We start from the raw sequence: 15341 nt of genomic DNA, 5'->3' as shown, positions 1-15341 counted from the left end.
CCATTCCCACACGAGTAACTAATGTTACAGCTTCTTTGATTGACAATATCTTCTCTATGCTTTGCTTGAAGGAAAACTCAATTTTAGTTACTGATATCTTCGATCATTTTCCCATATATTCTCGGTTCAGTTTTAATCGGGGAAGGAATAACCGGACTCAAGTGATTGATTCCTATTCTATTAGGTTTGGTGAGAATGAGTTATCTCTTCTTGGTTCTAAATTAGCGAAAAATTCGTGGAGCTTATTTGATAATGACAAGGATTTTTCTTGTTTATTTGAGTCGTTTTATGGAACCATAAAAGAGGCTATTCTTTGCATCTGTGAAGTACCACCTTCTAATCGCAGGTCTAAAAGGATTATTCCTCTAAACCCATGGATGACATCCGGACTTCTCAAAAGCTGGAGAAGGAAAAATAATCTCTTGAGGTATTATAAATGCGCTACGCTTTCAACGAGTGCTATTCGTCTTTGTCAATTCAAGATTTACCGGAATATATATAATTCCTTGTGTAGGAAAGCCAAATCTCTCTATTATCTAAATAATTTTGCTGCGTGTAATAAGGATATTCGTAAAACTTGGAAGGTAATAAATCCTGTGCTTAAACCTGGTTCTCAATATAGCTCTTTACCTATGAGTCTGGTCACTGGTGATGAGACTGTAGAGGGTGAGCTTAATGTCCAAGAAGCATTTACTTCATTTTTCGCTAGTATTGGTAATAATATCGCTTCCACAGCTACTTTATCTCGGTCTAAGTCGGACTTTAGATCTTACCTCGGGCCGTCTTGTGTTAAGTCCATGTTTCCTGAGCCAGTAACAGAAATTGAAATTACTAAAATTGTTAATGGCTTGAAAGACTCATCTTCAGCTGGGCCAGATTCTATTCCTACTAAGGTAGTTAAATCTATTCTTCCTTCAATAGTTGTGCCTCTTACCAAACTTGTTAATCTTTCATTTAAATATGGGGTTTTTCCGGATCCTCTCAAGCGTGCTCGAGTTATTGTTCTGTATAAAGGTGGACCAAGGAATGATCCAGCAAATTATCGACTAATTTTAATTTTATCAGTATTTAGTAAAATCTTCGAAAAGGCTATGCTTTCTCGTCTGCTTAAATTTCTAAAATCTAAAGAGTTTCTTCATGATTTTCAATTTGGTTTCCGAATGAAGCACTCCACTGAGCATGCCTGTATGACCCTTTTGAATTTTATACATTCTGAATTGGATTCGGGATTAATTCTGGCTGCTATATTCCTGGATATTCGCAAGGCATTCGATTCCTTAACCCATGAAATTCTTCTATCGAAGATGTCTCATTTTGGCATTAGGGGTAATGTATTTTCTTGGTTTCAATCTTATTTGAATAATATTAATTTCTGTTAATCCACAATTTAATTTCTGTCAATCACAAGTGAATTTTGGCGTCCCTCAGGGATCAGTTTTAGGGCCAGTGTTATTTTTTATTTATATAAATGATCTTTTTTACGCAGTAAAAAAGCAGAAACCTATTCATTGCTGTAGACTCTGTCATCCTAAACCTTCCCTTGCCCATAGTGCCAGCTATAGTTCGCCATCTTCTGATGTCCTTGTTTGTTTTGCTGATGATAGCACACTCGGCACTTCGGGGAACTGTGAATCCGAGCTTCGATTAAACTTGGAATACTTGTTTGAGAGAGTAATTTCATGGCTTGATGCTAATTTTCTTACCCTAAATTATTCAAAGTCCAATTTTTTGATATTTTCGCATGTTTCTCAGATTTATCCCAACTTATCAGAAACTTATCAGCCAAATGGGATAATTCACAGATCTAAAGATCGATATGTTCGTTTTTTGGGCATTCTTGTTGATGAAAACTTGTCTTTCAAGCGTCACATTGATTTGATTAAAATGAAGATATGCAGGAGTCTCGATATTTTAAGGAAACTCAAACATATTTTCCCTGGATGAATTTTGGAAATCCTTTTTCACTCCTTGATCCGATCTTACGTTTCCTACTGTCCAATAGTATGGATGTCAACCTTTCCTTCACTGTTAAAACTACTTTCTAAGGTTTATAATAAAGCTAGAAAACCTCATTAAGGAAACTAACCGTTCAAGAGTTATCCCATTACTTGATCTCGAGCCACTGTATATTCTTTCGTGTGCATGTTTTACTCCTTGTGTAAGGTCAGACTTTAATCCTTTAATTGCGAGTTATATTGTATGGAATAAGGTGCCCGAATCAGCTCGAAGGTGCCACTCATTCGGTTTGTTCAAAAAAATTATTAAAAATTCATTGGCTTCTTAGAAATTATTTTATTTATTTTTATATGCGTATATGCGTGTATGTATGCATTTGTATTTCCTTATTATTTCATTGGAGTCTATTTTATCTACAGATCTGCATAATTAATTCAATCAAATGTATTTACAAAAAGGAAAAACATAACAAGAAAAAAAATATAACAACATTCAAGGTAACAAGGGGAACCACTGAGCTTTCATCTTTGCAAAATCGTCAACAAGCTGGCTGTAGCCCAAATTTTTACTAAATCCTTCTCTGCAAATATCAAAAGGAGTTGACTAAGATGCTCATCTCCTGTTGTAGACCACAGGTAGTTTTTCACTCTTTCTAGGCTAGAAAACAAACGCTCATTGCTCGCTGTTGTCTCGGGAAGTGTGGCAGCAATACCAAGTACTTTAATTACTTCTGATTAAGCCACTGGTAATCCCTGAGGATGGTCGACAATGTTTAGGAAGTTTTCCGGCTTTTTCTCCTCATTGAGCAAGAGACACTTGGCAATGCCAGCTTGAGATTCGAGAAGAATGCTGTCGATATCCAGCTCGCCGTAAAGAGAAGAGAAAATCTTGAGCAGCTCTGTGTCCATAAACTTGGTTGAGCTTGGATCCAAGGCTTTGAGCGTACTCAGCACTGGCAAATTATCTGTGAACCTTCTGTCAAATTCGGCTAGTATACAGTCAAAGGTTTTGAAGTATTCTTGCTTCATTTCATCCGCCAGAGTAGTAGTCCAATTTCTAGATTTGATGAAATTCTTTCCTAGCGTCAAAGTTGTCACAAATTGTTTCCGATGCTTGGTGATCTTTTGAATTCTTCAAGGTCGTCCTTTCTGACCAACAGAGGAGGGTCTAGTCGCGGGTCCATTCACAGAAGGTACTTCAATTTCGAGTTCTGTTGCAAACTCTTTAGCCTTCTTGAAAAGCGATTAAATGAAGCATCTGAACTTAGGTCGGTGAGTTTGCTTCTTGTGGTCTGAATCAGGGTGCGCAATCGAGAAATAACCAAGTCGACGGTGACGGCATGGAGTTGCTGAGACAGCGATTTTGTTGCTCGCGTAATTGCTTCTATGTAGTGCGATTGGAAGATAACAAGGAACATTTCCATCATGATAGGCCAGGAACTGACCTATTTTAGTCTATCAACTTAGAGGAATTACTCCAAATATTCAGAATTTATAATATTAATATAATCATTTAGGAAACGGGAATTTGACAGAACTTCAGAATTAGATTATGTATTTAGCCTGCTTTCAAAGTTTACAATGGTTAATAGCAAATAGTGCTATTATTATGGCCGGCAAAGGACCCTTTTTGGTGGCAGCTTGGGCCCCCTGGAAAATCTGGGGTGGGCAAATGCCCACCCCTGCCCCCCTCCCCAAATGGTGCCCCTTCTTTAGCTTTTAATTAGTGTCCAAATAAGCCCTCTTTCCATATTCTAGTATCGCTGGTTTGATACGATTATCTCTGGAAAAAACACAAATAAACAGGCATCCGTGATCTTTCCCCTAGGTCAAAATTCGGCTGTTGTGTAGATAAGAGTTTGAAGTTAGGGCTCAAAACCTCTATGGCTTCCCAAGGTCAGAACATAATTTGCACTTTACTGAAAGAAATACAAATGAATGTGCATTGTCAGCACAATGTACACATACTGATATTTATTGATTAAAACACTAATAATGTTTGATTTATTAGACTTATAAAAGTGAAAACCTTACAATTTTTTTCAGTTAAGTGCAAATTATGTTCTGGCCTTGGGACGGCATAGGGGTTTTGAGCCCGACTCATGTTATTTTCTGCTCGTTTTGAATTTGACCTCGGTCATTTATTGTAATGGCTACAACTCCTGGTTAAAGCTCATGTTAACTAGGCTGGCTTTAAAAAGACTGGATGGTCCTGATGGTTCAGAAGGTGCGCCCCCCCATCAGTATAGCCTAGGTTTCTGTTCCTAGTTAAGCATAGGAGAAATCTGACCATGGTCTCCTCATCGTGGTAGTCAGGCAGAAGCGGCCGGAATTACCTATCCCAATTCTTGCTAGGCCAAACCGCAGAGGGTGCCTTCAGAGAGTGGAGACCTGCATGGTTAAATGTGTTTCCACGAAACACATTCAATGTAAAGAGTCCAACCCATGCTACGGTATTCCTGGCAAGCGATGCGTTGAAGGTCTCAGTGGCACCTTCTCCAAAAAGTTGGCAAGCCCATGCTACAGCATCCCTGGCAAGTAATGCGTTGAAGGTTTCACCAGTGCCTTTTCTGAAAAATTGGCAAGTTGAGATACTTCTTCAGAAACATAGACAACCCCTCAGTATAGGGTTCTTTGAAATACCTGGCAACCAGTCGTTTATCGATTGAAAATTATTGTACTACAACATAGACATCACGTGCGCTATAGAAACTCGAATCATCGGCTTTGTGGAAGGCTCAAAGATTTTCTTTCTTCGTTTCAGTTCCGGATCCCTGGATGGATCTGCGTATGGTGGAGTGGGTGTCATAATAAGCTCCCTCGCATCGAGGTGACTTCCAGAGTGGGAACCTTTCTCACACAGAGCAGCAAGGGTGCAATTCAAAGGTAAACTATTCAACATATCATTTGTTGTGGTTTATGCTCTAACCAGAGATGTACCGGAGAGTGAAGCAGATCTTTTTGACCAGCTTCCAACATGTACACTTAAGAAGGTTACGAAACGAGATCTCATCTTTATTGGAGGCGACTTTAACGCCAGAATCGGGGGGAAAGGATCCAGTGCTGAGTCTGCTTAAGTCTTAGAGCTAGATGTAGCAGGGGATCAAGACTTCTTCATCTTGCCATGACAAATGATTTGGTCATTGCCGATACCTTGTTCAAACACAAGCCCAGCCATAGAACCACATAGCGTTCAAGAGATTGGTAGAGTGAAACTAGTACGTTCATCGAAGATGAAAACGGCAAGTTACTTTCAAATAATTCTGAAATAACAAACCGCTGAAAGGAGCACTTTCACAAACTACTTAACCAGCAGTAGCTAACCGCAGCAATAGATCATGATCAGCGTCCCTATAATCAATGTTGCAGCCCTGATGACCTGCAGGAGCCAAACTAACCCAGCAGTATTTGCAAAGAAGTGAACGTGACTCCCTACACGTTGCATGGAGTCTGACAAGCCATCCATTGTCTGAAAAACAATGAAGCCCCTGGTCCTGATGTTTATTTCGGCTGAACCTTAAAAGTATGGAGGGACAGCACTTTTCGATAGGCTACATAAACTAACCTGTTGTGTATAGGAAGAAGAGATGGTTCCACATAATTGGGGAGACTCTGTCATCCCTTTGATCTTCAAAAAAGGACTAAAGACAAAATGCAGCAATATCTTGGGATCTCTCTCATCCACAAATAATTATTTTTGTATCTAGCACAACGTGGAATCAAGGCCCATAATTTGCCTGAAGACAGACCTTGAACACAGGGCAAAGCACCAGAAACAGACAGTGTCCCTATTCATAGATTGTATTACAGCTTTTGATTCTCTTTTAAGTGATGGAATCTGGAAGGCCATGAATTTAAAAGGAACTAGAACTTCCAATTTTCATCGAATGTGCCTCTTCTAAAGTTAAACAATTATCACTTCAATAAGAAAAGCCTTAAGTAACCCGCGGCTTAACTTAGAACCCCCGCCCTCATGGTCTGGTGGTTTTTATCAAGCTCATAACTCTTGTTATATAATCTTTGGAGCATTGAATAAAATCAAAGAAATGACCGTCTCAAAATGCTTTATTCGATGTATTTAGGGAAAACACAAAGTTCTTTTTACGGGGAGGGGGATTGCTACGCTCAGATCACTTTGATTCTTAAAAAGGACACTTCAAAAAGGACAAATTCAGATTTCCAAACCAATGAGTCCCCTCTGAAGTATACACGACCACACTTTCTATAAGAACCTTCCAAAGGGGCATAAATTACAACCCTTGCCCTGAGAGCTATGCGAGCGGGAGTGTATTCTTCAAAGAAATAATTTCCGGACCCTTAGACTACAATGAACAAATTTGCCATCTCAAAATTTAGATTGGAAGTCTCTAGAGAAATGATGAGAGTGGAAGGGGGGGAGGTTGGTTGCTCTCAAATCAATTTTGACTCTTGAAAATGGCACCGTTACCGTAAGTCATCTATATTACATCCAGAGTTATTTTGGCTTAGTTTGGTTCTTCGCCCTTAATGGGGTAAAGCTTTTACATTACTTTGAGGTTATTTCCATACTGATTTACTAACTCTAAAGGTAGATTTTAAGCTAAGTAGTATCTGAGAGACCTTCTGCAATTCCTAGTATAGGTCTTTCTCTCTGGGTATTTTCATCATTGTTATCTTTTTTCTCATATAGCTTAGCAAGCCACCTATTTTTCCAATTTCATATAGCACCATCTTCGTTACCATATTATTAAGGTGCTTCTGATTTTATTGGTTATAAGCAGAAGAGGGGAAGAAACCCCCCGTAAATGCCGTACAGTGCCCACCGGTATTCAGTTACCTGCGAATTGCGAGGAATAGGTGAGGGGGTCCTTACACTTCCCTTGTTCTTTGGTGATATTGGATTTACTTGCGTGATTTGTTGACGATGGCAATTTATCGGTACATATATTCACCGGTACTAACTTCGTGAAAACATGCTTGAGGCACCAGTATATTACGAATGATTCAGTAATCAACACTGGCGTTAAGTTCTTTACTCATGAAGAAATTCGTGAAGCCCATGATGAGCTGAATAATATTGTGAATACATGTAATGAAAATCTGTCGAAAGAAAAAAAGTCTCAAATTGGCCGTTATGTACTGTTCAGCGATATGTGTGATTTGATGAACACTCTACTCAATAAAAGCGAGTTTAAAATCAGGTTCATGATATGGAAAATCTCTTAGATTCCCCGTATCGCATAGAATGTGAACACATCCATGACCGTCCGCGTAGATGAGTGTGTCGAAAAGCTAGAAATAATAATTGAACAATGCAAAGCTGCTCTACCCTAGACTTGCGAATGGCCCCCTACTCCCAGCACCTGTAAAACCGGTCATCAGGTCTTCATTAGTGGTCTAGCCCCAGAAAAGACTGAGTCTTGTTCAAATCAGAAACAGTTTATCGAGGAGTTTATAACCCCTGAGTGTGTGCATAAGATTCAGCAGACGAAGTCTGGCCTTGTGGCTGATATCAAAACGGACTCTGCTGCCCAAGCCCTAAGCTAGTCGTTATCTAAGATGCCTGACATTAAAGTGAAATAGCAGAGAGAAAAGTTCATGGCTGTTGCAAAATTCGTCCCGCCAGGTACTACCCGAGAAGAGACAATAGCAGGTAACATCCATGTCACAGAAGCTAAAAGATATGGCACTTCACAAATAGTTCGACTTGTTTTTGCAGATGCATCATAACGTGACAAGGCTATCCGGCAAGGTATTTATGTTGAATACACTCACCTCAAAGCAACGACATTCAAGGAAATCCCAAAAAAGTGCTTTAGGTGCAAGTCTTTTGAACATCTGGCTCGAGACAGCAGCAGTCAACCCTGCTGCCCCCGTTGTGCAGGCCCCATAAATCGACAATGGAAATACCATGTCGATCAAACAGTGTCATGTGCGCCCTCTGTTCCAACGGGAACCACAATCACCAAAGCTATAGCCTGATCTGCCCAGTCATAAAAAAAGCCATGAACAAAAAGGACAAACACAAAAATGAACAATTTAAAGGTCTTTTTCCGAAATATATACGGACAAAACGCTGTGAAAATAGGCTACCGTAATGGAATTTGTTACAATTTGAATATAATCTGAATGCAAGAACACCTACATATTAAGGACAATTTTGCTCTGTTCCAGTCTTTCCACGCAAATCAATTTTTATACATGAAGCCAAACAACAATTTACGCGTGGAAGACCTAGCGGTAGCATTGGTTTTATAGTCGACAACTGTAAATATCCTCTGTAAGCTGTACGAGTGGTGCGACTTCTACTCTTCTGTGGAATTTGTTGGACCAACTAGCTTTTTCTTCATCAATGTATATCTTTCAACAGACCTGAATAACGATCATTCTGAGAAACGCTCAGCCAAAGTGTGTATCCGTTTAAGCAGACTGTTGTTTAGAAATGGTAACAGACGCCATATGAATTGTGGAGACTTTCAGTGCAAGCCGTGCTTACCTGGGAAACTAAAAGACATCCTTCTATCAGCACTCCCGGACTGGATATCCTTTTGTGACAAAGATCAGCAGTTTAAATATATACACAATAGTCGCTCTACGAGTAACATTGACCATGTGATGACAAACTTTCCACTCATAAAATTATAAGCATAGATTCCAGCCATACCTCTACCGACTATTTAGGTCTATATTTAGGTCCTATCAGTGTCCATTTTCAATATACTGCCAACCGCGCAACCAAAAACCTTATCAAAACTGAGTGAGAAAAAATTGATACGGTGCCGAATCAACACACTTGTAGCAAAATCCTGAGAAAGGTTAAAGTGCCCTACTAGCTACTAGTTCAGGGTGTCCGAAATTTGGTCGCTTTAAACATCTTTTGTGAGTAAATTTGCCACGCCATGAAAACCTTGGAAAAGTTAGCCGTCCCCTGTTGTAAGGTCCATTCTGGTTCTCAAAGCCAGGTTGGGACAAGTGTCCCCTGGTCAAGCAATAAAAAAAAACCTGCTAAATCGGGGTACAATAATATGGAAAGAATCCGATAAGCCCAGATATGTAGTGATCCTCCAACTATTTTGGAGCACAAAGAAGAACTGCCTAAATCTAACGGCAGACTGAAAAGCGAAGAAGCTGATAAGGTTTCAGAGTAAGCCCCAAAAACCCAACAGAGATGTGGAAGTTCTTCTAGAGATCCCAGTTGAGTGGAAAAACGTGCTCATCTGAAATTCTGGAAGAGGAGTGGTTAAGGTATTGCTCTACTGTGTTTGGTTCCAAAGAACCCAAGCTGTAACGGGATATTTAACGGGATAAATGCTTTAACGAAAAACTGAAAACCTTAATAAAAATGCGAAATACTTTTGTAATATCTATATCAGCTGTAGCTAAAACAGTTTGCAAATTAAAACGCGGAAACGTATCTTGTCCCAATAGTATTTGGCCGGATAACCTGAGGCATGGCACTGACCTCTTGCTTGAGCATATCATTCTTCTGTTCCATATAAATGTTGATTGCGGTGTGGTCCCCTGCTCATTTTGTGCTTGTTTGGACCTATATTTGGATTGAACCTATCACTAATATTTGGTACAGGATTATCGTCTCTACCTGACATATAGCCAATATTTTCATAATAATTAATTCAGTGTCCAAAGAATTATAAATAAGCGGATTATTTTCAGACTTGAGTGAAAATTCCCTTGGGAACAGTGATTTCTCTTATCGATTTTTTCATGATCTATATATGATATAGGTCAGGATTAAGCAGTTGCGAAAATAATTATAATTTCCGATATTATAGACGATTGCGTTACGATTAAGGTGAGAGGAGAAAAGTAAGCAGAAGGGTGGGGGAGAGCTGTTTGCAAGAGCCGTGGTACCCGCCGGGCTTGTCCCTTAAATTGCGGGGACAAGGTAGGCAGCCTCCAACGCTTCCCTTACTTCTCTCGCAAGTGAACCTTCAATCTAGAGAAAATGGGAATTGGCAATTGGTGCGAAAATGAACTTTTCTACAATCCTATCCTGTGCTTTGTACAGAAAAATCTTGCTAAAGGAGTTTCGCCCGATAAGATAAAAGAGTACTTGGCCGATTTCTTCGAGTCTTCTTCTCTTGGTGAGACCCGTAAATTGCTTTTTTTAATCTTTTTACGAATGAAGTCCCATCGAAGCGCGTAGGAGCCAATGCTGCATTAAACTGTGCTTCGGACATTATTTCTTCGCTTGTAAAGTGCGATTCCCAGAACATAAGGCTTCCTGACTTTGTTATCAAATGTCCCAGCGAAGTGCCAATGATCCCTGTCGGTGCCTTCAGTACCCTCAGTGCCACGGTGAATTCTTGCCTTGAACAGCTGCGTGATATTGCGTCCAAGGTTACAGAGGGACAGTCTAAGCTTGTAGCCCCTACTCAAAATACGAAAAAACCGTCCTACGCTGTCGTTGTAAGAAACCCACCCCCGGAGCTCAGCGACCCTATCCTTTGCATGAAGAAGCTCAAAACGTTGGATGGTCACGACGGAATCATAAGTCTAAAATCTAAGCCACATAGCAAAAGCTGGGTTGTGATGGTACGCGATAAGCGCTCAGCCGACTCGCTTGCTGAAGCTGTTACTAGCTCCATCCCTAACGTTGGAGCCAGAGTGATTGATAAAAAGCCTTTAGCTGTGGTCCGGGATATACCCCATAATTATTCAAGAGCTGATTTGGAGGCCTCAGTGGAAGGACTTATTAGTGCTAGTCAAATCGGCGACTCTCGTACTTTTCGCCTCGAGTTCGTCGACAAAACCGCTCTGAATGTGGTTCTGGAGTCGGGAATCCGTATTGGATATGAAATTTTTCGCGCTAAGCCCTTTCAATCCATTCCGCGTCGATGCTTTCGCTCTCAAAGTACTGATCACCTGATTGGAGCTTGTCCCAGCTCACCAGCACATCCCAAGTGTTCCAGATGTTCTGGCCCTCATGTGAATTCCAAGGAAAACCCTTGCCAAGCCTCACCAAAATGTGCAAATTGCACTATGGAACACGTAAGTTTTAGCCTGAAATGCAAAGTTCTCCGATCGGCTCTCAACAACGCTAATAAATGAATGCTCAAACTCCGTTTAGCTTTGTTTCCCTTAATATTAATGGTACAAAAGACAAGGATCTACTGATAAGTGAGCTACTGGAAAATGATATTGTGTTTCTACAGGAGCACCTTCTCTCTAAAGTGAATGTTGATAGCCTAAAGCGTTCTCGGACCCATTATACCTTCTTGAGAGCCGCCCAAAAAAACCATGGAAGACCATCAGGAGGTCTGGCCATCTATTTCAGACACAAGACTCAGCCGATATTATTGCAAAGCGACGCTAACATATTAGCGATAAAATGTGGTGATACTGCATTTATAAACATTTATTTCCTCTGTAATAAAAAGACTGTGCAGTCATTGTCTAGTTTTTCACAAGCATGTAATCGCCTACGAACACTACTTAGCGACCTTTCAAAACAAAATACCAAATGGGTTCTCGCCGGTGACATGAACACTGACTTATTATCTAATTCCGACCGATCTGAAATCTTTCTCGATTCACCACCTGGAGGATTCCATCTTGCTGATAAAGATCTTCTATTTACTTATATTTACAATCGTGGTGGTCTTACTTCCAACCTTGATCATGTAGTTGTGTCAGATTCAACTCTACTTTCATCAATAGTTCATGTGGAAGACTCTAAAATCAACGACGATCATTTACCAATCACGTGCAAACTATCTTGCTCCATGACGACCTCTGTACAACGTAACTCTCCCAAGTGGTTCTCAAAGTTAAATTGGGAAAATACCAATGTTCCACTTTATGTATTGACATTGTCCCAGTTATTATCATCTGTTAAAGTGCCTTTCCACTTATTGCAAACATCTGTATCTACAACTTCAACGCGGATAGATATCAACTCGTATTATCAGCAAATAGTGTTCTGTCTAAATTCTGCCGCTAAAACAGCTGTACCCTCCGAGTGCGTGCGAACGGTTACTCGCAATACCTTTTGGAAAGTTGATCCTAAAGTGAAGATAGCTAAACAAAAAGCTAAGTTCTGGCTCCGTATGTGGATAGCCTGTAATCGTCCTTCTTCTGGTTCAGTACATCAAATAAAACAGAAAACCAAACGAGAGTACAAATATTCCCTGCGTAGAGCGAGACTGAATGCCTGGGATGGTGCTTGTGACAAGAAATCCTGGGATCGTGTTATAAACAGTGTTAAGTGTTCACCTCCAATTAATTCGTCTCTTCGGCTATGTGACTTCGTTTCTCATTATAAAAATATTTTGCTGTCGTTTAATATTAATCTCCAAAATCATTTTACAAGGCTTGTAAACTCAATCCTCCCAATTCGTATCAACCAATCTCAAGTGTTGTCGGTGAAATCTGGTGCTATACTCCGAGCTCTTATGCAAGTGAATAAGTCTGAGTCTCTCGATAGTGATGGTCTTTGCTTCAAGTTTTTTGCTTATGATTGTCCTGAACTGCTGAAGCATTTGCAATTATTGTTTCAGATGTGTTTGGCACAGTCCGTTGTGCCAGATAGTTTTTTGTCCGGTTGTATATCTCCCATAGTCAAGAGGGGTAAGGACCCCAGTGCTTGCTCTAATTATCGTCCTATCACTGTGTCTTGTTTTGTTAGTAAGCTATTTGAATATGTACTGCTACCGGCCATTAACTCCAAGTGCAATTTTACACCCTTCCAGCTTGGTTTTAGAAAAGGTATGGGCTGTTTTCAAGCTCACCATATTGTGGGTCGGCTAATGAAACAAGCTGTTGCTCAAAAAAGTCCCCTGTATCGTTTGACTGTTGACATATCTAGTGCTTTTGATAATGTAATTCATTCAAATGCTTTGTTTTCTCTAGCAGCCTCGGGTGTTAACCTTTTTATTGTTTCCGTGCTTAAGTATTGGTATGCTAATTCTTCAGTTAGGGTGAAGTGGAATGGTACGGCAGGGGAGTATATTCCTGTTAAAAAAGGCGTTAGGCAAGGTGCCGTGTTATCCCCGAGCATTTTTAAATGTGTTTTAGCTTCGTGTCTCCAACGTCTTCAACCGTCAATTTTTTACAATGATAATTTAGGCATTAGTCACGTTGCATATGCTGATGATGTTCTGCTTCTTAGCCGGACAAAAAACAGTCTAATTACCAACTTCTACCGGCTTTCAGCCGCACTATCCACAGTAGGCCTTTCAGTTAATGCCTCCAAATGTGAGTTTTTGTGTTTTGGGAGTCCTCCACCAGCATCACCTCTTTGCTTGGGTTCTTCAACTATACCACGTTCAGCAAGTATTAAATGGTTGGGTCTCTCTTTTTCCACGTCACTTTCGTCTACTTGCTCCGCTATTACGTCCAACGTGCTGAAAAGTATGCGGGTTGGATACGCGAAAATTTCACCAAATCGTGGTCGGTATTACCGAAACGGACTATGCCGTCTTTATTCTAGTTTTTGTGCCCCTGCTGTTTTTTTATCTTTTTTATCTTTTACAAGTCCCCACCTCTTCATCTAGGAGGAAACCAATCCAACCCCCACACAAAAAAACTCAATATTGGCTAAAATCACTTTTCTATTTAGAATCATTATTCAAACTAAACTAATTAAAAAACAAGATAATTTTTTATTCTCTTTTTGAAAGAACCAAGGGAGCTCCTACCTCTCAGATCAAACGGTAGGGTATTGTAAGCCTTAGCACAGACGATGTCAGGCGGAAAATCTGACCTCACTGTTGGCGTATGTCGAATATAGATCTGTGCAGATAGTCTTGATATCTGCACACAATTTGCAGATATCAAGTAAGTATTTGACAGTATGGGTCATACAATCTTACTGGGTAAGCTGCAACATATTGGAGTGAGAGGGATAGCCCTATAATGGTTTGAATCTTACCTTCAAAATAGGTGCATCTACATTGGTGACGACACACCAGTATTGGTGACGACACAATTCCAGCATGAAATTTGGTTATCATACTCAGAATCAGAACTTTCTCCTTCTTTCTCAGAAGGAGGCTCAGAATACTCTCTGGTTCTGGTCGACTAGATTTCTTTGAAATACGATAAATGGCACTCGTATGTACTTGGTTAGCGTTTGATATTCCAAGCTTAGCCTCAAAAAATGAGGCTAGTCTGCTGAAGATTTTCTAGCCTTGTGACACTTCAATTCCGTGTATAATACTCTTTTGTCACTGCCATTACTAATGACGATAATGCCGCTTTGCCTATCTAATATACTAAAACATCATCGAGTGAAACTTAATCGCAAGGGCCCCGTTCTGTAACAAACCCAGTTATTACTAGGGCCCGCTGTCATCAAATGCAAATCTGAAATCCTATTCAATCGAGCTTGTTCTCAGTAAAAAAAAAATACTGTATCCTAGGGGTGTGGCTATAGCAAATTCACTTTGCACAGCGGCGGAGAACCACAGTGCATGAATTGTCAGTGATAACTGTCGAGGCTTTTTCAATTATTTATTTATTTTAAAACAAATCCAACAAGAATAAACGCAGAATAAGGCACTGAACGAAGGTGCGAATAAAATCATAGAAGGAAAAAATGAGAAAAGAAAATTTCTTAAAAAAAAATTATTCATAAGATTTATTCTATCGTGGCATATCTTGCTTAATAACTTTTATGAATGTTGTATTCTTTTTCAGTATATATCACGTCTTAATAATTCTTATGAATTTTTTATTCTTTTCAACAACTATCACATCTTGCTTTATAATTTTATGAATGATTTTTTTTCAGCATGTATCAGATCTTACTTAATAATTCTTATGAATGTTCTATTTTTTTTCAACAAATATCACATCTTGCTTTACAATTTTATGAATGTTTTATTCCTTTCCAGCATGCATCACATCTTACTTAATAAATCTTTTTCAACAGGCATCACATCTTGCTTTATAATTTTTATGAATATTTTATTCTTTTTCAGCACGTATCACATTTTGCTTTATAATTTTTGTGACTGTTTTATTCTTTTTCAGTATATCACATCTTGCTTTATAAGTTTCAAGAATCTTTTATTCTCTTTCAGCATGTATGGATGGGATTTTTATCGGCCAGTGGAGCCTTTTCTCGTGTTTTGGGCCCAATTCTTGTCTCTTACCTTTACACATACGGAGGATCTCAGTGGACCTTTGGAGTATTGACAGGGCTGATGGTCATCAACTTAGCGATATTGCTCATCTTGTATAAAAAACTGCAACCAAAGAGTTATATAGATGATGGAAAAAATGTAAAAGCGTAACTTTTTAAAAATATAACGAACATTTTTTCTTGTCCTTATATTTGAAAGTAGTTAGGTAGCTGTTTTGAAGAACTGACATCGTATAATTAGATATTAATATTAAAAACTAAAATTAGTTTTTAACCAATAAAATGAAACCTTTTCCGTT

The 15341-nt window shown here is 39.4% G+C and overlaps 1 protein-coding gene across 1 annotated transcript in view; it reads left to right on the top strand.

Moving 5' to 3' along the window:
- The window catches only part of LOC136042718 (major facilitator superfamily domain-containing protein 8-like), a 54327-nt gene extending 39100 nt beyond the window's left edge, over positions 1-15227 (top strand). Inside the window, exon 7 of the mRNA XM_065727679.1 lies at positions 14981-15227. Coding sequence (XP_065583751.1) covers positions 14981-15193 — 213 coding nt within the window. The 3' untranslated portion in view covers positions 15194-15227. The remainder of the gene's footprint in view (positions 1-14980) is intronic.
- Positions 15228-15341: the final 114 nt, after the last annotated feature.

This window comes from Artemia franciscana, unplaced genomic scaffold, assembly GCF_032884065.1.
Source record: "Artemia franciscana unplaced genomic scaffold, ASM3288406v1 Scaffold_1852, whole genome shotgun sequence".
Classification (NCBI taxonomy): Eukaryota; Metazoa; Arthropoda; class Branchiopoda; order Anostraca; family Artemiidae; genus Artemia; species Artemia franciscana.
This window is presented reverse-complemented; position numbering and strand designations above follow the sequence as displayed.